This window comes from Cebus imitator, unplaced genomic scaffold (genome assembly GCF_001604975.1).
Source record: "Cebus imitator isolate Cc_AM_T3 unplaced genomic scaffold, Cebus_imitator-1.0 Scaffold39, whole genome shotgun sequence".
NCBI lineage: Eukaryota > Metazoa > Chordata > Mammalia > Primates > Cebidae > Cebus > Cebus imitator.
In genome coordinates this window covers 6,202,419-6,229,987 of record NW_016107354.1, presented here as the reverse complement: position 1 = coordinate 6,229,987, position 27,569 = coordinate 6,202,419, and the positions used below count along the sequence as shown (strand labels likewise).

General features: G+C 34.4%; 1 protein-coding gene across 20 annotated transcripts in view; it reads left to right on the top strand.

Annotated features, from left to right (window-relative positions):
• SOX6 (SRY-box transcription factor 6) overlaps nucleotides 1-27,569 on the top strand; it is a 669,339-nt gene that overhangs the window by 260,786 nt on the left and 380,984 nt on the right. For all 20 annotated transcript variants that reach the window (XM_017525615.2, XM_017525632.2, XM_017525619.2 and 17 more), the window contains one exon: nucleotides 14,212-14,452. In XM_017525615.2, coding sequence (XP_017381104.1) covers nucleotides 14,212-14,452 — 241 coding nt within the window. The remainder of the gene's footprint in view (nucleotides 1-14,211; nucleotides 14,453-27,569) is intronic.

The following is a 27,569-nucleotide window of genomic DNA, read 5'->3' as shown; positions in this document are numbered from 1 at the left end:
GATTTTATAAAGTGAATTGTGAGAGGAGAATTATAGGGTAAGCTACTTTCAATCAGCTCATGAGAATATGCTCGGATTCTTTAGTACACTAGTAGGAACTTGATTTTAGACCTGATCTAGAAATTAAAAAACTGGTGTGAAACAAGTAACATTTTGGAACATTTAATGTTGGGCTGGGGAGCACTGATGCATCAGGGCAAGAGTTTTTCAAATAGACAAGCAAATAATCAGGCTTTGAATGGTATTCCTGTATTTCATAGGATATGGTAACTCAGACTTTTTATTTATTGTCAAGTTAATTTTAGTATACTGCAAGATTGCTTCTATTTAAAAATTAATTCTGAGCAAATGGGTTACAGTCTCCAAATACTTGGACAGTTTTAGTTGAAAATCAAGGAAAGAGGTTAATAATAGGAGGTTTGAATGGGTACCTACACTCAGGACTCTATTGTCTGTAGGAATACTGTTCTCAGCAGCAGATGCTGTAAGCTTTGGTCTTTCCTGTGTAAAAAGTGATTCCCTTTCATCTGCACTTCTTTTGGCAAACAGTATCATATATATTTTTACCCCGTGGTTTTTATCCTCTTGGCATGGTCCTAGTCATTGATTGGTTCACTCAGCATTGGATCATAAGTATATTGGGTCTCGAAAACTTAAATTCCCTGGAATTTTTATTTATTGTGACTTGTAAAAATTTAGAATCTTTTTCTTTAAGGATTTTTATTTGTTTTTGTTTGAGTCAAACTATTTTTCTGTGAAGTTTTCTTTAAAGAAAGTTAGCATTTGTTTCATAACTGCCAAATACCAGGTATTTGCACATATATTAAATTAATCTTCACAACAACTTTTCAAGGAAGATGTATTGTCCCTAATTTGATAGATGGGTACATGGAGTCTCAGAGAGTTAAGTAACTTCTCGAGTAAATGAGATTTAAATCCTTCCTCTAAACCTTTCTATTATACTATACTTTTCCTTCTGGCAGTAGATCCTGGTAAGACTGGTAGCAAGTAGTTTTTCAGTTCTAGGCACCATGGATGCAAATAAAGAATTACTTTTGAAGAAATCTAAAAAAGCTGATAGATTAAGCATGATAAATATAAAGGTTGACTACTCAATTTAGGAAATTGTGAGGTGGAGGTGGTTATATGAGAAGAAAGTACAGGACCAGAATTAATAATAATGCAGAATTCTTTCCCATAACAAACACCATAGCTTGGAAAAATCAGAAATTCTGTATGTTGGTTGGTGTGCAAATATGCACTTGGTAAAGAATCCCTTAGGTATGCAAGACAGTGGGTAGTCATACTTGTCTTTTATAATGATAACTCAAACAATTCTGTGCAATGATTCATGGAAACAGTTGGATTCTCATGTTCTCCTAGAGCTGTTTATGATAATTCCATCAAATGCAAGTGAGAAATTTAAAGCAAATAGCTATAAGAAAGGGAGGAGGTAGTGGAGGTATAAAGGGAGAAATACAAGATAGCAGCACTTTAATTATTTGTGAAACTGGACTGTTTGGTGTGTGTAAAAAATGTGGAAATTTGGGTTGGTGGTAAAAACCTTTCTTCAGCTTTCACAAACAATTGCAATTTATAAAAATCCATGTCCTCGTGTGAGAGGATTTTCTATTTCTTTTCCTCAGAATTTAGGATATATGTAATGTTATATAGCAGTCATATTTTAAGAGGTATCTAAATTACTCTGCATTCCCTGAAATCAACCCTAGACGGGCAGTGTGTTAAATACATATTGTTCAAGTTCCTCATCTCATTTTCTCTCAAGGCTGTTCTCAACACCGACTTTTGTAGTGAAACAGCTCCAGTTGTATCTGATATAGCTGGTGTGGTTTCTCTGGTCACAGCTGGAAAGTAGAAATTGGATCTCATATTTCTATGGGCCTTGAAATAAACAGGCAGTGACATTCTTATTTTTTTTCATAATTGTCTATATAAGAATATAATTAAATATTGATCATCTAGGCTAACCAGAAATAGCATGCTAGGAAAAGCACAGATAGTTAACAACCAACAAATATTTGTTACAAAATTACTGTGCAAAAACTACAGTGAACCTCCCAGCCTTGTGTGTCAGTAGCTTTAACTACTTCCTCAACCAATTTTGTTGTCAGATTGCCCAGAATGGGAGTTAAATGGATTGGTTAGAGAATTACCTGCTCCACGTTTCACTCTCTCTTTTTTAAATTTGTTAACTACTAATTAAATATCTGGAACTCTAGAAGTAGACAGAAAAGAAAAAGAGAGTAAATCATTTTACTAAGCTCTGATTAAATTAGTATTTAGAATATCTAACCAGAATATTAAAAATAAAAATCTACAGGAATGGTATACATTAGTAAAGAATAATTCAGACAATAATTGAAAATAATATTTTATTTAATTTAGATTTCAGAAACTTTTAATTCTAATAGCATTTGCCCTGTCATTAGACCACCCTGAGTTGAAATTTTGCCTTCTGTATTTACTAGATATGACCTTAAGCAAGTTTTCACTTTTTATTGTTTTCATAAACCGTTTTGGGCCTTGGCTTTCTTATCAGGAAACAGAGATAATGACATTATTTAACTTCTAGAGTTGCTCTGAGAACTAAATGAAATAATACATGTAGCAGTGCTTAGCACAGTGCCTGTCTGGTATTTTCTAGGCATCTAGTAAAAATTATCTATGTATCTTTTCAGCCATCTCTCTAACATTCATCCATCCATCCATCCATCCATCCATCCATCAACTGTCCATTGGTTCATCCATTTATCCATCTTTATTTAATGTTTCTGACAACATAAACTGATTATTTTTAGAGGCTTTTTTTTTTTTTTTTTTTTTTTTTTATCAGGGAATATGTAGAACTTTTAAATATGAGATGAATTTATTGTTCAGGGTGTGTGCGAAGAGGAGACACCCCCAGAAAACCAATTTATTTTAAGTCCTATTTCATGGCTACTCTTTTCTGGTTGAAGATAATACCCTAAATTTATTTCTGCCTATAAATTTAATAATATTTAAATAATTAGGAAATATTTGCTGAGTGTTTTCTTTGCACAAAACATTGTGCTAGGTATTGTGGGAATGCAGAGAAACCTAGGATTTTGTTCTCACCCTTGAAAAGTTTGTGATGCAGTTGGGGTTACTTAGAAAATATAATGGTATCATACATTTTAAAAAGATTATGTGAATTAATATGCGTTAAGTGTTGAATGAGTGATATAAAAATAATTTCTCAGAGATCTTATTAGAGGTGATCAGAAGAGGGATAGATTATACTTACCTGGAATAGTCTCAGTTGGTTTCCTTGCAATAAGAAAGGAAAGTGTGGGAATTAGGGAGAGACAAGCAGAGCAAAGGCTAGGAGGCAATAATAAGTGAATTTTGACTGGTAAATACATTTATAAAGATTGGTTGTATCTGGATGGAGGGCCTTGAATGCCACGGTCAGGAGTTTGGACTTTATTCTGTCATCAGGAGAGATCCACTGATGTTTTTTGATCAGGATAGTGGCCTGATGAAGGGAGTGGCAGTAAGATTGATTTGGTGGAGGAGTTAATAAAATAGAGAAAGTACTTTAAAGTCTGTTGTAAGAGTTTAGGTATGAGGTGTGAAAAAGCTCTGTGCTAAGGTGATTGTAAGTATGGTAAGAAAGGTGAGCATAAGAAACAATAAGGTAGAGCTGATGGAGCTTCATGACAGGCTGGCATTGAGAAGCAAGGATAAAAATGAGGTAGATACAGTGTTCATGTTTTGAACTTTGATGATTCTGAGAGTGGTACTCTTCTGGGTGTGGATGAATGAGGGGAAGTATTGAGGAAAATAGTGATTAACCTAGTTTTAAGGTGTTTAATATGAAATTGCAGAGCATACCTTGGTATAAGTACTTCACATTCATTTGAGGACTGTTGGATTTCAGTGAGATGAGAGAGTTTAGTGTTGGGGATTATGGATAAAATAATCTTATTACTTAAATGTTAATAAGATGCTTGATGAAAAGAGTACATACAAAGAATAATGCTTAGGTTGTCAGTATTAACATGGAGTGATATTTTCTGTGATTATCTATTCACTTGAATTTAAAACAATTAGCTATTTGCCTATCTCTCACTCTCTGCCTTTTCCTCCCTCTTTCCCATAGTATTGATTGTCTACAGTGTCTTGTGCACTGTGCAGGGCACTGTGAATCCAGCAATGAACAAGACAGACATGAGCCCTGTCCTCATGAAATGTGCAGAATAAACTTGGTTTTTAATTAAACAAAATATTTTAATGAGTTCTCTTTTTTTCCATTTACCATAAGCTTGTGCTATGCAAGCATTTATCTTCCAGGGTCTGAAAGTCATTCTCTGACAAGAGGTTTCCTTTTCTTCCTCTCGTTGATACTTTTTATTTTACTATATTGTAAGAAATACTCTGTAGGAGTATAATTTCAGGAATTGATTAAATTACCCATCATTGAAGTTTAGAAAACACTGATTGCAGACTCCTTTGCCTGGGAGGTTTTTATTGTGTTGAGCTTATATGAAGTGTCTCTTGGAAAAAATTGTATTATATTATTTGAAAGTTTTAAGAGCAAGGAAAAAGATGTTTTTCTAAAACAGTCTTATTTCTTACATCCGAAAAGTTCTCTTAAATCATAATAAAACTTGCAGCTAGAGATTGGACTTCCCCTTTCTCCTGTTTCTTGCAATCTTTGTTTTGCTTCTGATTGAGCCACCAATGTTCAGCCAATGTCTTCATTTTCGTCTACCCCTTCATAATAAAATAGGGGAATGGAGAAAGAGGAACACAATGCAAAATTGAGAAACACCAGTTGAGGCTGATACCAGATGAAAGCATTATTCTAAGGAAGGAGATAGTAGATTATCAATGTCTGGATTTGTATTCTAAGATTCAAGCTCAGGGGAGCCTATGCTCTTGATGGTTCTCAATTCATTTCACTTTTTTGCTAAACTAGTCCATTTTGGTGTTAAATGATCATAAATGATGTTATTTAGAACAGAAGCATCTGTCCTAAAAATGGAATGGAATATTAGATATCAGGCATTAGCAATAAGAAATATTTTGAAAAAAAATGGTTGAAATGGAAATCTAAGGCTTATCAGGCATTAGCTGTAGGAAATATTTTCCTTCCTTCCTTCCTTCCTTCCTTCCTTCCTTCCTTCCTTCCTTCCTTCCTTCCTTCCTTCCTTCCTTCCTTCCTTCCTNTTTCCTTCCTTCCTTCCTTCCTTCCTTCCTTCCTTCCTTCCTTCCTTCCTTCCTTCCTTCCTTCCTTCCTTTTCTTCCCCCCTTCCTCTCTCTCTCTTTCTTTCTTCCTTTCTTTCTTTCTTTTTCTTTCTTTCTTTTTTTTCTTTCTCTCTCTCTTTTTCTTTTTCTCTTTCTTTCTTTTTCTTTCTCCCTTTCTCTCTTTCCCTCTTCCCCTTTCCCTCTTTCCTTCTTTCCTTCTTTCTTTCACTCTCTTTCTCTCTTTCTTTCTTCCTTTCCTTCCCTTTCTTCCCTTCCTTTCCTTCCTTTCCTCCCTTCCCTCCCTTCCTCCCTTCCTCCCTTTCTTTGCTCTGTTACCTAGGCTGGAGTGCAGAGGCATGCTCTCAGCTTACTGCAACCTCCACATCCCCATTTCAAGCAATTCTCCTGTTTCAGCCTCCTGTATAGCAGGGATTACAGGTGCACACCACCACACCCAGCTAATTTTTATATTTTTAGTAAAGACAGGATTTCACCATGTTGCTCAGGCTGATCTCAAACTCCTGACCTCCAGTGATTCACCTGCCTTGGCCTCTCAAAGTGCTGGGATTACAGGTGTGAGCCACCATGCCTGGCCTAGCTGTAGGACATATTTTCTGATAAAAATGACGTTATTGGTGGAAGAAACCCCTATATTTAGAGTATTTTGAGAATAATTAGAGTTTTTGCTGTATTGGAAGGAATAATGTAAATCTGAATGTCTTAAATCTTGAGTTAGTTATGAAATGAATTTACTTTTCTAAGAGAGCTTTTAAAATGTGATTTTTTTTGGAGCATTATCTATATTAATTCTATTTATTTTAATTTTTATCTTAGGAATCTTTGGAGTGTAGGAAAACCATGTCAAATTTTAAGTCCTTTAATACTAATTTAGCTTCAGGTTACTGAGATCCCTTTGATAGTGAGCCAATATGGTCACCAAATTTGGATGAGGATTCCAGATGCTGAGTGTCTCAGAAATAGTTGTGGATATGTGCCCTATGCTTGGTTATTTTTCTAAACTTGTATAGAGATATTAAATCACTTTCATGAGATGAATTTTCAACATTAAAAATATAAGCTACTTTAGAAGACAAAAATAAAGCATAACTCTCTGTTAAGGAAAAATTAAGGCAAAAGCTTTTGGATCCTGCCTATTCTTTCCAACCTTTAGGAAGGTTCCTAGGCTAGAAAGACATCTCTACAAACAAAGTCTTTGTGATGGAAAATGCTCTTACATACAGTTTAATGATATAGGTTCAAATGGTGGTGATACAATTTGTAGGCCTTTGTGCCTGGAAATGTCTGGAAAGTTGTAGTGCTCTTATTGGTATTTGTAGTCACTTTTTATGAATTGGTGTTTCTTGTTGTGTTTCATTTTTATTTAATTTAAGATGAATAAATCTTGTTATTAAATAACAGGAAGATTGCATCATAGCATTCAGGATTAAAATGCACTCCCGTTTTTGGGAAGCAGATAGATGTGTTTACTCTGTTGAGAGATTTAGATTTGATTTTTTGTTTTCTTCATGGTAATTATGTTTGCACTTTGCTGATCACTAGTTGTGCATTATTACAATGGAAGGTGACAATTTGATTGTCTTCAATTGGAGAAACAAGTAATTTTATATTCACTAAGCTGTCAGGTAACACTAACTCACGGTACTAAGAGCTCCTGGCAATGCAGCTTGGCACCTATATTTAACTGCTTTGATGCTTGTGTAACCTCTGCTGAATCAGAAATACTTTGCCTGCTGGAAATGGTTTTCAGGCTTGTACAATGAGGTTTTCATTAAGTAGACAAACCGAAAATGAACTGCAAAGCCATGGTTGTTTTTCTCCTCCCCTTTTATCTTGTCCTCTCTTTTGGCTCCTCCCCTTCCCCTCCCTTTCTACTCCCCCTCCCTCCCTCTTCTTTCTCTTTTTCTTTTCTTTCTTTGAATAGGAACCTGAAATTTATACCTTATTTCATCACTTAGAAGAGTGGAGTTGGTATATTGCCTTATTTAGCTAAAGGAGAACTTCAGAGATGAGTTTCTTTATATAATTTTGTTCACTGTTAAACTGTGTGTGAATTTTCATATTTTGAAACAATCTATATAGTGTCCATATTCATTTTTCTCTTTTTTTCGGGAAATATTAAAGAGGGAAACTAGAGCTAAGAATGGAAAAGTATACAGTGACAGCTTCCTACACTTTGTCTCTGAGAACTTATTGTTCTGGTTTATGATTTTTATTAATAGAATTGGATAAGATATCCTGTAATTGGGCTTCCATATTAGTGGGTCAGTTTCAAGCTGACAGAGACATGTCTGTTTATTCACTTATAAAACTACGGTTCTCATTTATATGAAGAGGAAGTTCAAAGTGAACTTATATAAATAAATTCATTCTGCTATTGTTTTAGACAGCTTTCCTTCACTCCAGCCACACAGAGGTCTTTCATTGAGCTATAAAGTCATTGTGCTTGATTAAAATCCTCTAAGTTAGTGTATATTTACAGTAGCCATTGTTTGGTTTTACTCTTATTGTTAAGTAACTGATTTTATTTGCAAAATCTGGGTCTGACTTTCCAAAGCAAAAATCCCAAAGTTACTGGTAGATAAACTGTGAGAAAACCATATTATTTCTATCAAGTAAAGTATAGATAGTGGTTACTTGAAGTCAAGTTGTTTTGATCCCAGGAAGAAACTGGATACTCAGGGATACTTAATAATTATAGGTTTTCCATAGGCAGTCAGTCAGCAGGCCAGTCGTTAGGCTAGTTGCTTGTCTGTTCCAGCAGATACTAACCAGTTAGACAGAAGTAGTTACGTGATGTAACATTATCAGGAGAAACAATTCATGAGTCAAAACATTCCAAGACATATGAGCTCTAGTCCAAAGAACAGTCTTAAGCTACATAAAGTGACAGCAATATTGTCAGCTAAATATAAACTCTAGAAACACAAACTTTGATGACTGAAGAAGAATCTGTTCCAGGTAGTTCTTGTTTTGTAAGTAGCTCAGAGGGCCTTTGGAGACAATTTTTGTGCTTTCTTGTGAAAAATTGGACGCTTAGAAAAGTCAAAATCCATTAATTTAAGCACTTTCTTAGACATACTTCAAGGGCTTCCAATGTATTTTATTTACTTCATCTCCATTGATTTGACAGCTAATTCAAATCAGGGAGTTTTCTTCTAGCAGGTATTGTCCTCATGTATCACCATATCTGTTCTGAAAGTGCTGCTACAAACTCTAGAAGATAGGTTTATAACTTTCTAAAGTAATTCTGAAAACAGTTACCTTCTTTTCACCTGAATTTTCTAAATTGTTTGTTAAACAGATGGAAGAAAAAGAAAAATCTGACAGAAGCTGAGGGAAGTTTGTAGGTGGATTGGGGGAGAGGATGTGGTAGTGTTGTATAAAGTAATACAAATAATTAGTAAGCACCCTCAGACTTTACTGGAATGGATCGTTAAAAGTTTTAAAAGGTATGTCTTCATTTTAATGTCTAGAATTAGGATGTACCATGCAACCGTCCCTTCCCCAAGATCCTTGAATGTGAACATTAGAGATACAAGAAGGGGATTTTAAAATCATTCTTTGCCCTAGGCTGGGTGGACTAGTGTTCTTTGTAGAGGTTCCTGGATATTGTGCATTTTGGCAAATAAACATATCTGTTACTCATGTTCCTTAGAATGAGAGGCACTGTGTTATATTTTTGGAAAATTAGTTGTTTATTTCTCAATATCAGCTCAAATACAGCATTAAATTAACGGTGAATTATCTAACTGAAATGAGTCTACCTTGGTAGCCTGGGGCTGAGCTGTAAAAATAAATGTGAATGTTGGCCTGAAGTTTTTATTTTATTTTTAAATAAGTAAACCAACTATTAAAATGTTGCTTTATGTTAAAAACAGGACTTCTTTTGAATAAATGTAACATACCTGGAAAGTGAATGCCATTTGATAATAATCATAAAAATAATGGAAGTATTTTCAAAAATCCAGTTAAAAATATTGTTATGATCAAGTCAGGGGCTTTTTCTGATAGTTAAATAAGTTTCAAATGATAGTTTTGAACGATGGATACTTTTCAAGCTATAATTTTTAAAAATGTAATTTTGAGCGATTATGCCTTATGAGAAAGTTGAAAAGTTTGAAGTTGTTCAAAAATAATCCTGACTTTAAACATATACAAATAACTGATTTTGCATGGGTGTGGTGGCTCATGCCTGTAATCCCAGCACTTTGGGAGATTGGGGCAGGTGGATCACCTTAGGTCAGGAGTTCGAGACCAGCCTGAGCAATATGGTGAAACCCCGTCTCTACTAAAAAATACAAAAAAAAACCTGACCATGGTGGTGGGTGCCTGTAATCCCAGCTACTCGAGAGGCTGAGGCAGGAGAATTTCTTAAACCTGGGAGGAGGAGGTTGCAGTGAGCCAAGAACGTGCCATTGCACTCTAGCATGGGCAACAGAGCAAGAATCCCCCCCTCATATATATCCAAATAACCATTTTTAAAGAATAAGTCAAATCAGAAAAGTTCTAGAGAATCTGATACCCTGAAATAGAGGACTTAATGTGCATGTATCCAGCATTCCCATCATTTTATAAAGTCATTCCCATCATTTTATAATTTTGATTTCTTGTTGCAGATCAGAAAATAAATTTACTGTCTAAGTAAGTTTGTAATGGCCCAAACATTTGGACTTTGTACTGGTGTTTTGGAGGAAAACAATTATCACCTTTCTAGAGGTGTTCCTACTGACTTCCTAGAGAACATTCTCAGTAACTGGAGGCTTTATCTCTATCAGTCTTATTTACAAAAGTCCTAAGCCCAAAGTTCTTTCCAATGGCCTGACATCCTGGGAGTTCACTTGATCTGTTGGGCAGAGACATTTCAAACTCAGGGAACATATGATGGGAATTTAGTTTTATGTGTCCCAAAGATATTTACTTCTCTTTGAAGGTTTTACTTGATAATAGCTATGCCCCAGAAAACCATCTTGTTTAACCAATGTGATAAGTTGACAATGTAGTTTTTCTCTCTGATTATAATGTACTCTGTGTAGTCAATACACTGGTACCATGTGAGTGTAATTTCCTCTTTTATTTTATCTCCAATGCACTGTATTATAAATAAACAGTTAAAAAAAACACCAAACAAATCTGTTGCATCTCCTTTTAAGATTGTACCACTGTAGACACTTGTTCTAGTAAAGTAGAATTGGGCGCATTTGATTGCATTTAAATTTTTCATGCTTCAGCAGTTTGGCTGGGAGCACAGTAAAGAAAAATCCCATGAGCGAGGATAGTTTAGAATAATAGAACTTGATTTTGTGTATTATAGCGGCAACATTTGCGCTGCTTTAGTTAGGGTTGTGTCAGCATTTCCATTATAAACCCCTGTTTTCAGGGGGTATAACTAGGGAGATTTTTTTTTTTAATACAAATTAAAAAAACAATTCATTTGAATGATTTTTAAGTTATAATAGTGCAAAAATAAAACAAAGTAAAGTCACATCAAAATTGACCATTTCTACAAGGATTTTGATTTTCTTTTGCTTATTAGTTGTATAAGGCAGCAGCTAGAGTAAGGTACTGTGGGGATGAAAATTTTTGCTATGGAAAATTACTGATTGAGTATTAAAATAAGTGTAAGCAATCCACATGACATTTAAAAACACTGAAACAAGGGTATATTTGATTTATGAGCTTCTAAAGGAGAGTAGCTATGGTACAGCGGTTATAATAAAGGCATTACCAAAAGTCAAGTGTTGTTGAAGCTTCTAGCATACAGTTTGGTTGGTCTAGTAAAACGTTTTAAAGGGGAAAGCTAAGGTAAAGAAATGACTGAAATGTCATCAGGATTATTTAATAAAGTAATTATGCAAAAAAATCAGTGAGTCAGATCTAATAATCAGCAAATCTAAAGTTTATTTAATAAACTCTGCATTTATTTGTGCACATTTCATAAAATCTCAAAATCACCACCGAAAGCAAACAAAAATCAACAACAAAACGAAAAATAAAAAAAAAAGATGTAAACAAAAAAAAACCCAACAATTTTATCAAAAGGAAATGCTCAAGGAAATACCTTTGGTCTTTTAAGAACAAAACCCATCTTTTTCTCCACTAGCAATGTATTTGGGAACTATAATAAAGTAAAAACAAGAAATTAAATAAAATATGATTTGGAAAAATATTCTTGGAACCAAAAAATATTAATTCCTTTGCTTAAGAAAGGGATTTCAAAATTGAGTGTGTTTTCCTTGATTGTTGTCCTACCTCCCCTGTCTCCTTTTCCTCTAACGATGGTGTGAACTGAGGATAAACAGTCAAGAGTTAATATTGCTTTCTTTGGCAGCTTATGTTTTATTTGCAATCTTGATACACATGTGTATTTGTAGGTGCAAAATAAAAGGCAAATTGTGTGATGTTATAAATAGGTAGGATTCTTGAATGGTCACTGGAGGAATCACTAGAAGACTGTTGATGAAGTAGAGGTGAAGCCTTTCCTCTCTAATTGTATTCAGCGTGTAATTTCTAAACTTCCCTCTGAATTTTGATTTTCAATTAACACTCCCCATTTGAAGATAATTTTCTATTTAATGTAATTGCAGGAAATAATTTATTGGCTGATTAAGACTGAGGACCCAGCCTTCCTTAAGAAAACATTCTAACAAACCATCCTTTAAACTCAACTCAGAGATTTAGTCTATTTTTACAGCTGCAGAGTTGTGTTTAATTAGGACTGCACACTATTGTTCACTGGTGCAGTTTATAGTTGAAATTATTCTTAAGAGACTGTTTTCATTTTGGGTTTTGTCATGATTAATTTATACTAAAGGAGCAATCATAGACATTGCTGTTGGAAGGAGCCGATTCACTTTATAGTAAGAGGATGTTTGTTGAAGGAACTAAAGTCACTGATTTTTGGATCATCACTTTCAATTGTATTTAACTATTTTTAAAAGCAGAAGTAAATTCATTCTTTTGTTTTTAGCATAAATGATTATCGAAGTTTTCAGTATCTGAACTATGAAATCACTCTTGTTTGTGGCAAGCTCTTGATAAACTTGCAGAACAGTTATTATTTGCCTGGTTTTACTAATAGTAGTTATGGGGCAAGTAAAGTAAGCCATATAGTAATTCTCTTATACTAAGAGGCATACTTTGGCTACTTTTTTCATAATCATATATACGTTTGTTCATTTGTTAGTATTGATATAAATTGGTCAAGAATATATTTGTTAGATTTACTGATATAGCATTCTTTAGAACATTTAATTCATTTCTCCTCAAAGAAATCATAGGCATTCTTTTGCATTCCCTTTCCCCCATTTTATTCTCTAGTATCAAATTTAATAGATATAATTTTTACTAGTTGTAGAATGATTATTATAAGTAGGTATCAGCATTTTAATATGTTTCAAAGCACTTCAAAATCTTGTAATACTTTTATTTAGAGCTGTGCATAATTAGATTAGCTGATCTTATATTAATTTTTTTCACTGTAGGATACTAAATCTGAGCCCCCTCATTAATTGTGAGAAATTTAGCATTAGCTGTTAAATCCTATGTGAAACATGGGCTGCTACATAAAAACTACTGTTTAAATTGGAATTAACTTAATTATTTTTCTTTGCACTTGATATTTCCTTCACTGCAATATTCATGAAAGCATGTGACAGATTTGTAAATTTAACTGTTAATCTCAGATTTCTAGACCCTTTAATCAGTATTTATTTGTCTGTAGAAACAGTACTAGCAAGTTAATGATTTGCTAATTTGAAAAATGCTCATGTGGTTTCCTATGTTAACTGATTTGTGCATTTTAAAAAAAATGGTATGAAATCAATTAATGTTAAATAGCAATTAAGGTGGAGATTTTATTCCTTTCATTACACAGCAGTTTTAGAGCTAAAGAAGCAATAAACCAAAAACAATGTAAAGTTTTAGAAAAAAATATTCAATTGACTCTCTGTTAAGTTTCAGTCATTTTATTTTCTAACCATTTTGCTAAGAAATTCATTTTGATAAAGTGGTTTTCTAAACATTTTGAAATTCTACTTAATAGTCATGATTTTCTGATTTTATATGAGAGCACAGAATGGAGACCTTGTCATGCAGAGTGTAGTCGATGTTTATTTGTGAGCATATAAATGAATGTTCAGCATTGTTTTTGGAGGTTTTGAATATTATGCACAGTAGGCATTTTACTATTTTTATAGTAAATGTTTTGAATCTTGTATGTACTTTCTAATATGAAATTGAGGTATAGCTATTTCAGATACTCAATTCAAATGCTACAAAATTGCCTTAAAACTAATCTAATAGTATCAATCAATATGTCGTTTAAAAGTTAAGTTACAGTTGACTAATTTTAAAGGTCTTTTAAAAAGCTTTAGATGGCACTAAGTAGCGTTAGGCCCAGTCCTCATAATACAAGGTGTAAACAAAGAAGTCAGGATCAGATTTACTTAGGACTTTAATTATGAATTATTTACTCTCCTGATTATATTTTCCTACATATGCTTCTTTTGTTCCTACATAAACCATAGGGGAAAGTTGGATATTTGTGCTTTTAAATCATCTTGCAAACTAACTCATTTGCCAGTTCATTCATTCATTTTTTTTTCCATTGCTGTCACCTTAAATACTCTCAAGAAGCTTATAATCTAGTCAAGAAAACTAGGAGGAAAAATATATACATACATACCCTGTCCGTTATGAAAACTTACTCTGTAAAAAAATCATTAATGGATTGTAAGAGAGAAAATATGCAGTGATTACTGGGAAGAGGTTTGCTGAGTTAAGAGCAAAGAGGGAAAGCAAGACACATAAGCCGAGAGTTCTTTTTCAGGGGTTTAAAGACCATAAATATCTCTAAAGTTAAATAACTTTCCTTTTTTCCTGAACTAGTCAAATGCAAGGGATGGTTTACTCTTTTGTTATTGACAGCCATTTTTAATCCATTCTGTTTTCCTTCTGCAGAAGAATGTCTTCCAAGCAAGCCACCTCTCCATTTGCCTGTGCAGCTGATGGAGAGGATGCGATGACCCAGGATTTGACCTCAAGGGAAAAGGAAGAGAGCAGTGATCAACATGTGGCCTCCCATCTGCCTCTGCACCCCATAATGCACAACAAACCTCACTCTGAGGAGCTACCAACACTTGTCAATACCATTCAACAAGATGCTGACTGGGACAGCGTTCTGTCATCTCAGCAAAGAATGGTGAGCTTTTAAAATCTGACCACTGCTACTAAGTGCATTCCTTAGTACATCCTCATTATAAATAGACATTTTAGGGAAATAGATGACATAGTACTAAGATCCTAATAACTGGAAAAACTTGAAAAATGGTTTGTGATTTAGTGTGTATATGTTCATTATTAGGCCAATGTGCAAAAAGATATTTTATTGATTGATTTTTGTGGGAGGATTGGTTATCTTATTCTATCAATCCATGAATTTAAGGTGATTAACCTGGTAATAGCACAAAATCAGTATGATCAAATAAAAGATGGCTATGTATTAATGTTGAAAAATGTAATTAAGCAAATATGTGTGAATGAGGTAATATGTTGACTACATTGTCAATGAGAAAATTCAGGTATTTATCAATTTTAATGATCATTCTTGATTTATAATAAAGCTTTTCTCACTTATGTGCCTATATATTAATTTCAAAAGGGCATGCAAACCTCGTTAGAATCATTCAATCAGACTACTGGAGTTTTCTCGAAAAGTAGAAACAACATCAAATACATGCAGTATATTAGCCAGCTTTCCCATGTTAAATTCCATCTCTAACCATCAAAACAGAAACCATAGTAAGTGACATTAATTATCTAGTTTAAAGCAAAAATATTCAATTTTTTAGCATCTAGAAGAGGTTAAAATGTTAATATAATTTATTAGAAGTTTTAAATCCTGTTCTGCATTTCTTAATTTTTGGCTAACAAAAATTAAGTTAATGAAAAATATTTTAAGTGGGCACTGAGAAAATTTGTATTTCTTAACATAAACAAGGTAATATTTACAATACCTTTACTACTAATAACAGATAATTAAATTCTTATTCAATGCTCTATGTCTCAGAGACTTAATTCAGTAATTTATGAAGGCAGACATTTTTCTTTTCCAGGTGATTTTGCAGACATAGCTAGTGCTCTGGAGCAGTAGGTGAAAAGCAGGAGATTGAAAGATAGTTTCTGGACTAATTTTAGTTTTGAAGGGGATCAAAATTGTGCAATTAAATTCACTGGAAGATTTGTTTTTCCTGAGTAGGAAGAAGGTAATAAAGCGAGACCGCTTTTCTGATTGAACTTAAGTTGTTCATTTTACACCTCCAAGGTGAAATAGATATCCAGTCACTGCTACTTGCTTATTGGCAAGATAATGGAGCTAAGTTTCATTTTTATTTCAGCAAATGTTTATTGAGTACCAACTATGTGTCAAGCATTCTATTAGGTCCTGACTAGTGCTGAACAAAGCAGACATGATTCATGCCTTCACGGAGTTTATAGTCTAGGAGAGGAAATAGAAGTTAAATAAATATACACATAAATATATAATTAAAATTGTGATATGTGCTATGTATTAGGAGAAAGAACAGAATGCTATGTGAGAACATAATGGGGCAAACCCAATTTAGAATAGATGGTTAGGAATGCCCTCACTGAGCCAAGGATGGAAAGAACTAACCAGGTAGAGAGGAACAAATTGTAAAAATGCAGAGAGAACAGCATGTATGAAGTATTTGAAGTTACTGCTTAATTTTACAAAGTAAAAGATGGCCTTTGTCGCTGGAGAGTTATGACTGAGGATGTAATATAGCATAAGATATAGTTGGAGAGATTGGTAGGGGCTGTATCAAACAGCGCCTTGGAGATAACATTATGGATGTGAGATTTGATCTAAGTTCAATGGAAAACGTTTGAAGCATTCAAAAACATTTCAGACAGATAAATTCTGGCTGTGATATAATAAATGGATGGGAGAGAGACAAGAGTGAAAGAAGGAAGACCCATTGGGAATATATTTCAGAAATTTAGGTGAGAGATGAGGGGCTTGGATTAGTGTAAAGGAAGAGTGGCTAGAGAGAAAGGATAGGTTTAAGATATATTTTGGCTTTGACAAATAAAAGTAACTGCACTGGAAAATATGGGTAGAAGGAGAAATAATACAGTTCAAATTTTATTTCCTTGAGAACACTATACTTATTTTTCCAAGAAAAATTTTGTTTGTATCTTGAAAAGTGCCAAGTTGCTTTGGTGCATTATTCTCAAACTTTTATGATCTAAAATTTCATCTTAAAATATATGTTAATAATTTTCCTACCAAATTTATATTACATGTGATTTATGATAGTATAAAGTGGTTTAATGGTACAAATAAGTTATATATTAATGTAAAAGATATCATACTTGCTAGACATGTTTTCAAACTTTCACTTTCCTTTGCTATCAAGTATCGGTTTCCACTGGAGCCTTTGTGTATTCCGAATGACTGGAAGCCAAAATATTTTGTTTTAACTCCCACTCTATAGTATTTCCCAGCTGTGTACTTATATGGTGTAATAAAAGGATTTAACAAATGGGAAATAGCAGCTGCATTTGGAAATTCCCTTTGTGCTTCTTTTTCACTGGATAGATTCAATAATGTGTAACAATTGTAACATCAGACCTGTAATGATTTACACTGTTAATATCATATCACTAACCAATTTTTCTTTAAAGGAAAAAAAAAACAATAAAAAGATTTAAGGTTTCTGGGCAGACCTGCAAACCTACCTATATATTGTGTGTGTATGTGTGAATGTGTGTTGGAGTGGGAGGACTGCACTAACGTAAAATTTAATAAACATTTTACCTCATTCTACTTTAAATATGAAGTCAAAAAGGATGTTTATGAAATCAAGTAAAACTTGTAGTTTTCTTTAATGGATCATATTCTATAATTATAATTGAGTCCCCAAAAATAGTTGTGAAAAAATAAAATTTAAAAGAAAATTAAAAAATAACAACAACAATTTTTCTCAGTAACTATACAGCCTCCATTGTTATTTACTATCTGTGATGGCCCTCATGGCCCTCATTCATGAGCTGTTAGAAACAAGCCCTGAAAGTTTCTTATCTCCTGGCTTCAGGAAGGGTTTTACTTTGAAATATCATGACCACAGAGGAACTTTTCTGTCAGAGAAGGTGAAGACAAAGCAAAGAAATTCTGCTAATTCCCACTTCCTGATTAGAAAAAAAAGAATCTTTAAATGTAAAAATTCTGATTATTTTGAGATGGCACTGCAACAAAATATGAGACCACACAGGTTCAAACAAGAAAAATCATTTCTAATGGCATAAGCAAAGAAGGAGAATAGAAATTTTAGAAATAGGATTTCAAGGACCAGTTTGAGATAAAAAGTTTTTAGATTCTGATTTTAATCCTAATTACCTATTTCATAGACACCAAATTGTTGAATTATAAACTTAATGTGCTATGTTAATTGCTGAAAGCCATTTGAAGGTTGGAAAGTTAGTGTAAATATTCTCTATCCACAACCACTACCGCTTTCATCATGGCACCTAGTGTGCCAATAGCTTTTTTTTGCTGAGGAATGTTGACACTGTCCACTAAAATGTGTTTTTGTTCTCATTAGGACTGAATAATTAGGCTGGAATAAATTCGCATAATTTTTTTCGTGGAAAAATATACAGCATATTATTCTTTTTGATGTTAATAAGCATGGAGAGGAATATTTTTGTGATAATGTTTTGTGACCTGTATATGATATTGTGTGTAATGATTATCTGCTGAATATTACAACTGTAGAAAGGACAGCTAAACTTATATATTGTGAGTGATCTTGCCTGCCAGTTACATACAGTTTTTTGATGCAAATTATATATAGCTACTTATTGTATCAAACAGATAAATTGAGATGTATGTGTTATTTTGAGCCCTCCCTTTATTACTTTTTTTTGTTTTTGCTTTAGAGTATAATTTAGAAAGGAGTCGTTATCACCACTGGGTGCCTGAGTATATAGTACCTACTAAAGTTCCAGGCACAGGGACTAACTTGTGAATAATAAAGATAAGATCTCTGTTGTCATATAACTTAGAGCCTAGTAGTAGGACAGATAATAAAGAAGTCTTATAGAGTGAAACAATTTCAGACAATAAGTACTATGAAGAAAATTAAGTAAGAAAATGTGATAGAGAGTAACTCCTTTAAAAGACTGGAGAAGGTCTTTTCCAGGAGGTGACATTTGAGCTGAAATTTGAATAACAAGAGAATCGCTGTGCAAAGATTTGGGGAAGACACCCAGCCAGAGTGTATAATAAGTACAAAAGTCTTCTGGTTTGTATGTTAGAGAAACAGAAAACAACAGGGTGACTGGTGAGGGAGAGAATGGTATGAAATGAAATCAGGGAAGCCGGGTTGACAGATATTATGGAGTCTCATAGGCTAGAGGGAGGTGCTTAAACTTTCTTTCAAGTGTAAGTAGAAGCTGTTAGAAAATTTTAAGCAAGGGAGTAACATGATTTGATTTATGTTTTTAAAAGATCACATTGCCTGCTATGTAGAGAGTGGATTGTGAGAGAGAACATCAGAAACAGGGACACCGGTTAGGAAACCACTGCAGTAATGCAAATGAGAGTTTGATGATACCCAGAGTGAACAGTTAGGGAGGCTATTTATTGGAGAGTTCTCAGAGATTCTGAAGAAGACAAAATTCACACAAAGGGTGGAGAGAATGTTTTAAGTAATGTCCATGTGGGCAGAAACTTAGTCAAGAATGACAAGAAATGAGGTTGGTGAGACCAAGGAGAGGAGGGAAGGGAATAGAAATACTATTGGGCAGAGAAAGGCCCCAGGTGAGAGACAAGCTTTTTGCCTAAGAAGCAATTGTTAGTAGGTGAGTTCTGTGGTAGGCCATGGATATGTGGGTAAGGCACAAATACTCTCATGAGATACAAAATGTGATGACTGTAAGTGGGAACTTACACACATGTACATGTGTACACTTACATGCATTCTTATATTGATATATAATTTAGGCAAAAATACACATCTGGCTTTTAACTACCAGTCTAACTAGGTAGAAATAATGATAGTGAAGGCTCAGCCCTGGAATATCAGAACTCCTTATTTTAGAGACCTGCTTAAATTCCTCCAGGGAAGTTTTATCTTCTAGAGATGTTCTTTTATTTTTAAATTATACTTTAATTTCTTGGGTAAATGTGCAGAGCATGCGGGATTGTTACATAGGTATACATATACCATGGTGGTTTGCTACTTCATCCCCCCATCAACTACATTCGATATTTCTCCCAATGTTATCCCTCCTCAATATCCCCACCCCCCACTATCCCTCCCCTAGTATCCCATCCCTCAACAGACCCCATTATGAGATGTTCCTCTCCCTGTGTCCATGTGTTCTCATTGTTCAACACCCACCTATTAGTGAGAACATGCAGTGTTTGGTTTTATGTTCTTGCGTCAGTTTGCTGAGAATGATGGTTTCCAGATTCATCCATGTTCCTACAAAGGACACGAACTCATCATTTTTTATGGCTGCATAGTATTCCATGGTGCATATGTGCCACATTTCCTTTATCCAGTCTATCATTGATGGGCATTTGGGTTGGTTCTTTGCTTTTGTAAACAGTACTGCAGTGAACATATGTGTGCATGTTTCTTTATAATAGGACAATTTGTAATCTTTTGGGTACATATCCAGTAATGGGATTGCTGGGTCAAATGATATTTCTAGTTCTAGATCCTTGAGGAATCGCCAAACTGTCTTCCGCAATGGTTGAACTAATTTGTACTCTCACCAACAGTGTAAAAGTGTTCCTGTTTCTCCACATCCGCTCCAGCATCTGTTGTCTGCAGATTTTTTAATGATTGCCATTCTAACTGGCATGGGATGGTATCTCATTGTGGTTTTGATTTGCATTTCTCTAATGACCAGTGATGATGAGCTTCTTTTCATATGTTTGTTGGCCACATAAATGTCTTCTTTTGAAAAGTATCTGTTCATATCCTTCACCCACTTTTTGATGGGGTTGTTTGTTTTATCTTGTGAATTTGTTTTAGTTTTTCATAGATTCTGGATATTAGGACTTTGTCAGATGGGTAGATCACAAATTTTTTTTTCCCATTCTGTTGGTTTCTGGTTCACGCTAATGATTATTTCTTTTGCTGTGCAGAAGCTCTTAAGTTTAAAAAAGCTCTTAAGTTAAAATAGACGAATAAGAACTATTTGTCTATTTAAAGACAAATAGTTCTTATTTGTTTATTTTGGCTTTTGTTGCCATTGCTTTTTGGTGTTTTAGTCATGAAGTCCTTGTCTATGCCTATGTCCTGAATGGTACTGACTAGGTTTTCTTCTAGGGATTTTATGATGTTAGATCTTATGTTTAGATCTTTAATCCATCTAGAGTTAATTTTTGTATAAGGTAAAAGGAAGGGTTTCATTTTCAGCCTTCTGCACATGGCTAGCCAGTTGTTCCAACACCATTTATTAAACAGGGAGACCTTTCCCCATTGCTTGTTTTTGTCAGGTTTGCCAAAGATCAGATGGTTGTAGATGTGTGGCATTACTTCTGAGGTCTCTGCTCTGTTCCATTGGTCTATATCTCTGTTTTGGTACCAGTACCATGCTGTTTTAATTACTGTGGCCTTATAGTATAGTTTGAAGTCAGGTAGTGTGATGCCTCCAGCTTTGTTCTTTATGCTTAGGATTATCTTGGCTACGCAGGCTCTTTTTTGGTTTCATATGAAGTTTAAGGTGTTTTTTCCTAGTTCTCTGAAGAAGGTCAATGGTAGCTTGATGCACATAGGATTGAATCTATAAATTACTTTGGGCAGTATGGCCATATTTATGTATTGATTCTTCCTAACCATGAGCATGGAATGTTTTTCTATCTGTTTGTGTCCTCTCATTTCCTTGAGCAGTGATTTGTATTTCTCCTTGAAGAGGTCCTTCACATCCTTTGTTAGTTGTATTCCTAGGTATTTGATTCTCTTTGTAGCAATCGTGAATGGGAGTTCACTCATGATTTGGCTGTCTATTTGTCTGTTATTGGTGTATAGGAGTGCTTGTGATTTTTCCACATTGATTTTGTATCCTGAGACTTTGCTGAAGTTGCTTATCAGCTTCAGGAGATTTTGGGCTGAGATTATGCGGTCTTCTAAATATACAATTTGATTTAAAATAAGTTTCCACTTTAAATAAAAGATGTCAATAATGCCCTTTGTTGTAATTGAAAAAAAAATAATGGTAGGTGTGCTGAGATAATAAATAACTATTGGAGAAGACGTCTTCTTGCTTGCAAACAATTTCTACTCTCTGCTTCTCTAGCTTTCTGTCTAATGGAGTTGCTAATCAGCTCTGGAGTGTTTTTTTTTTTTTTTTTNTTTTCACTTCGAGTCATAAAATTGCTGGTGTGGACTTTGTACCATTTCTGGGAATGGAGCTATTGTCATTACATGATAGCAGTCCAGGAATTTTTAGTGAGGATCTTATCTTCAGTTATGCTTTTGTGACAGACTTTTAGAAGATTTCTAATCTCGTTATTTTGAAAAAAATTTTAAACTTGAATTTTTGCCAGTTTTTTTGGTAAGATTTTGTCATTTAAGGTGGTAGGCACTAAATGAAATGTATCTCACTTTTTTTGAGACTGTACTTTAGAAAGTGTAGTGAAACCCACTAGTTTACTTTGTCCTAACTAGTGTATAGTCATAGTAATAACTCCAAAGCTAAGATTTATGTATACCTTTGTGGTACCTGATTGGTCTATGAAGCACTGGAAAAAAGTCCATAAGCCTGTAAGGTTTAGACTTCTTGAAACATTTAGTTACCACTTCTCTTATTTTTGGATTTTGTAAATTCATTCAATTTTAGTAAAGCCTAGATTTCTGTTAACAGGTGAAAATGGCCATCCTTACCTTGAGTCACTGAATAATATTTTATAGGAAGGCTTGTGGAGGATTTTCCAGTTTCTGTAACTTTGTTTTTGTTTTGTGATGGAATCTCACTCTGTTACCAGGCTGGAGTGCAGTGGTGCAATCACAGCTCACTGCAACCTCCACCTCCCGAGTTCAAGTGATTCTCCTGCCTCAGCCACCCGAGTAGCTAGGACTACAAGCATGCACCACCACACCCAGCTAATTTTTGTATTTTTAACAGAGACAGGGTTTCAACATGTTAGCCAGAATGGTCTCGATCTTCTGATCTTGTGATCCGCCCACCTCGGCCTCCCAAAGTGCTGGGATTACAGGCATGAGCCACCGTACCTGGCCAGTTTCTGTAACTTTGAAACTATATTTGCATGCAGTGCTATCTCTTTTTTAACCTATTTATGAAATTTAATGACAGAAATTTATTTAGAATTTGAACTTAAAAATATAAACATTTTATTGCATGGAATCTGGCAAAACTCTTGCGGTAGGTGGTGAAATAGACAACTAGTGTTGTATAGTCCTAACACTTTGATTACCTTTATGTTTTCACACCCTGATAATGTGCACTGTCATTTAAAAAAGTATGTATTTTTAAAAGTTCCCCAAATCTAAGTTGTTTAAAAAAAAACAAAATGGTTATTGGTATGATACTTAGAAATATCTCAATATTTATAGAAATATAAATTATTTTTTCATGATTCTTAATGATATAACGTGCCTTTCTAAGGATAAATTTTGGAAAAATTTTCTTTCTTACCTAGCATATTATTAAAATCTTCATCAAAAGTAGAGACGTTAGGTTGAGTGTGGTGGCTCACAGCTATAATCCCAAGATTTTGGGAGGCCAAGGCACGTGGATCACCTGAGGTCAGGAGTTTGAGATCAGCCTGGCAACATGGTGAAACCTCATCTCTACTAAAAATACAAATATTAGCTGGTGTGGTGGTGCATGCCTGTGGTCCCACTACTCCGGAGGCTGCAGCAGGAGAATTGCTTGAACTGGGAAGGCAGAGGTTGCAGTGAGCTGATTGTGCCACTGCACTCAAGCCTGGGTGACAGAGCAAGACTGTCTCAAAAAAAAAAAAAAAAGAAAAAAAAGGTAGAGACATTAACATGCTCTGGAATAGTTGGGTTTTTTCCCCTTGGGCAAGAAGGAATCAGGTATGCATGCTGATAAACACACTCCAATCATTAACATGTGATTATGTGGGCTGCATATTGAGCACCTGCCAAAATATTAAAATCCAGTACTTTGTTACATCTGTGCAAAGACTTTTTGCATTTCTTTTGTATTTTGACAGATCAAGGAAAATTGGACATTAGTATCTTTTTATTTTTCAGTGTAATAAAATTGTGTATTCAGAATGTCTTTAAGGAGATGTGACATGGCATGTTTATTTTTATTTTAACCATTCAGTTTGTATAAGATCCAGTGACTAGGATTTGTAGTGCACTGACTAAAACATGAATCTCTTAATGAACTCTATCACTGGCATTCACTTACAATTCGCAACATTCCTGCACGTTCATAAGGATTATATTTTCTTGGATTCAGCCAATATTCTAATTTGCTTCAGTTTTATGTGATATTTCTATGTTTGATGGATATTTTGTTTTCATTTACTTTATCTGTGTCCTGCTAGTGTACATCTCATAGTAATGTCAGGGCTGCTCCTGTGGTTTGGCTTTCCCTGTCAACTATCCCCATGCAAATACTCCTATATGACCAAAATGTATCTTGGAATCTATAGCATTTACAGACACAGGAAAAGTAGCTTTTTGATAATTATTTAAAATAAGACTTGATTACTAATAAAAATATAGTATAATCTAGTCTAGCATGAACAGTCTGATTGAGCAGGACTATTCTACTCAGCTTTTATTCTTCTTAATGGATTCAAATGTCATTTAAGTGTAGCTTTAAAAAAAATAAACCTTTTATTAAAATTGATCAGCGTTAATTAATGGAAGCTAATCTCAGGACACCAATAATTTTCTGATCGAAGCAGAACTCTATGAGTGAGTTTCAGTCTATAGGTGGTTCTGATAAATATATATTTTCTTATACGAAAATCCTTTTTAAAATTTTTTCTTCCCTATCTTCTGGGTATATCACTGTAATGAAATATGATAACTGGAACAACGAAATCTGCACTTTTTTCATAATGCTTCCAAGCAACATGTAGAAAATAATGTATATATTATATAGCATGCAGTTGTTTATATGACTAATTTGAACTTATTGTTGTTAGAATGAAATATTAATCTCAAAGTCCTTCTAGATCAGCAGGAATAAGATGGTGAAAACTGTGATAGACAGCATGTTACTTTGGGAGGAGGAAGCCAGGATTGTGTTTGCACGTCTTGAGATCTATCTTCTTTAATTTGGAGAGGGTTGCTTTTCACAAAGGCAACTTTAACATAAGGAATCCTACTTGCACCATTCATTTGAAGCTCAGGTTGAAAGGGCTGTCTCTGATTATTAAGTCAAACTACCTGCATCTAGCAGGAAAGACCCTACTCAGTTCCCTCCACAAATATATCTAGTCTTTCTTGAACACATATAATGAATATGCATTAATTACCTGATATGCAAATTATCCCACTCTTGGATTGTCCTCTGCAAAAAAGTTCCCTTGCTTTACAGGAGAAATGTAACCTTTTAAAAGAAGAGCAACTTCAAGCTATTATTCCTTTGGTTAATACAGCTTTCAGTATGATGACATATGTATTTTTTATGATATTAACCTTTATGACATTCTCATGACACCTAGGCATTGTTTTATAGGTAATGCAAATTGAGTTCAATAATATATCTTTGTGTAAACCACATTCTAAATTCCAAAGTATAAATTACAAACCTTTGCTAATAAAATTTTATAATCAGGTTGAAATTAGAAATTAATATTTATAAATTTCATTCATCTTCTTTATATTTCATTAGCACCCTAGAAAATGGAAAACCTTATTTAATAAAATGATTGGAAATTATTTGGTAAACTTTGCTTTCACTACAATTTAACTCTGATTTGTTTCTACTCCTAATGTACTGAGAATACTCAGAATACAATATTCTCAAATATCTCAAACTTTTGAGAGGAAATGTGCCCTCATTCAAGCACAGATAGATTATGGTGGTATAATAGAAGAGATTCATTTGCGTATAAATGAAGAATTCAAATATTTATATGACAATTACTTTTATTTATCAATTTTTTTGTCAGTTCCAGTGGCAAGTTATAATTTTTTTGCATAAGCACTGAGTTAGCCAGGATTAAAGTAATATAATCTGTGAGCAAATTGATAAAACTTCTCTTGAGTTCAGAGTCAATATTTGACTTTCAGTTATATTAATTTATTTCATACCTGGTATATGCTTCTACTAAAGATGATTCTCTCATTTTTGTTCTCTCACTGATATATTTCAGATATAATTTGATTATAGTGTATTTCTTTTGCTTTCTGAAATTAAAGTAAGGTTAGAATTTGGCTCTCCTTTTGGCTAGTGTTCTCTTGGATGACACAGTAGGTGAAGGGATGAATCTAAGTTTTTGAGTATTTGGAAGTTAAGAGGGAAAAATAAAAATTCAGAGAATTTTTTCTTTCCAGAGAGAAGATATGGGCTCTGTGATTGTAGTTGAGTCATCAGTCCAGTGGTTGTATATTGTATTCAGGTAGAGGAATTCACAGCTTACAGACATTGTGAGCATTTGATGGCAGTTAGACTTCTTATTTGCTGTCTTGTGTTAAATTGGTGACATTTTGTGCCTAGTTTCTCTTTCCCTGGAAAAGTACATAGAGATAGGTGGGTGGGTGCATGGATAGATAGATCATTGTTTTAAAAGTAACATAACCTCTGTGGAATCATTTTTAGTCTTTTTGTACTTGTTCTAGTTGTAAGACCTTAAACCAGAGAGCTAGAGATGTTATTTTAAATGTTCTGAAGTGTAAAGAGTTTCTTGGCAGCCCATTGTATAAATTTAACATATTTGAAGAAAATTTGAAGGTTCTTTCAGTGAAATCCTCAAACTTGGGAGCTTTACTGGGCAATATCTAGTGAAGAGAGGAGATTGCTGAGCTCACAGGGTGGCCCTGAGCCCTGAGTATGTATGACACGTAAGGCAATCTATTCTCTCGACTCTTCTTTAGGCAAACTGGGCTTTGAAAGGACTTAACTGTTAATAGAGTTGCATCTCTATTAAGGAACAAATGGATTTGACAAACTTGATAGGGCTCTGATTCTTTTTAATGTTAAGATTTGTGAGGTATGAAGTGCATACCATGATTTATTTCTTTTTACTTAAAGCACACTAGTTACTTTGCTTATTACAAAAACAACGACAAACAGTATGGGTGTCACTCAAATGGGGATGAAAATAAAAAACAACTGTGGAGGAGGAGAGTATGAGGAAGATTGACTTGACACTATAGTAAGTAGTTACCTCTTAAGAAGAGCTTTATGGAATCATTTGAGACTCTCCATGCATAGAAATGTGCCCTGTAAGAATTTATCCAACATCTCTGACTTCTGCATAATCACTCCCTTTATTTCTCAATGCCTTAAATTGTCGAAAAGACATTCTTTTATTCAGTGGAAGTATTTTCTCTGGGGTGCTTAGAGGGAACACAAGTTACCTCTTAGAAAGCCTATGTTCATCTCTGCCCTGATTTGCTGTGTGACCTTACGGAAGTCACTTTCTATCTCCTGACTTAAATTTCCTCAGCTTGAATAAGAAAGATTTGAGCTATAACCACTCTTGCCACTTCTAACTTTCTTGGCTTCAGGGTGAAAATTTGGAAAGCCAATTTGACCTAGCTTAATACTCTTGTTTAGATTGAGGATCATGTATATGGTAGTTTGAGTACTAAGGAATTGCCAGGTGAAAATGACTGTCTAGAGTTGGTAGGCACATGAACCAATCAACAGTTGAATGTTATTTTTGTTTGTTATTTTAGATGGAGTCTTGCTCTGTCACCTAGGCTGGAGTGCAGTGGCTTGATCTTGGCTCACTGGAACCTCTGCCTTCTGGGTTCGAGTGATTCTCTTGCCTTAGCCTCTCCTGAATAGCTGGGATTACGGTTGTGCACCACCAGTCCTGGCTAATTTTTCATATTTTTGGTGGAGACGGGGTTTCACCATGTTGGCCAATCTCGAGCTCCTGCCTTCATGTGATTTGCCTGCTTTGGCCTCCCAAAGTGCTGGGATTACAGTCACGAGACACTGTGCCCGACTAATAGTTGAATCTTGATAGAATGTTGCTTTAATTGCTGGGAAATTCACTATTAGCCCTGCCTTAAAGCTCTGCTTACTGTCTCATGGCATGATATCTTTAGAAGATGATATCTCTAAGGCAGGTGGTAGTGTGTCTTTATTCTTGT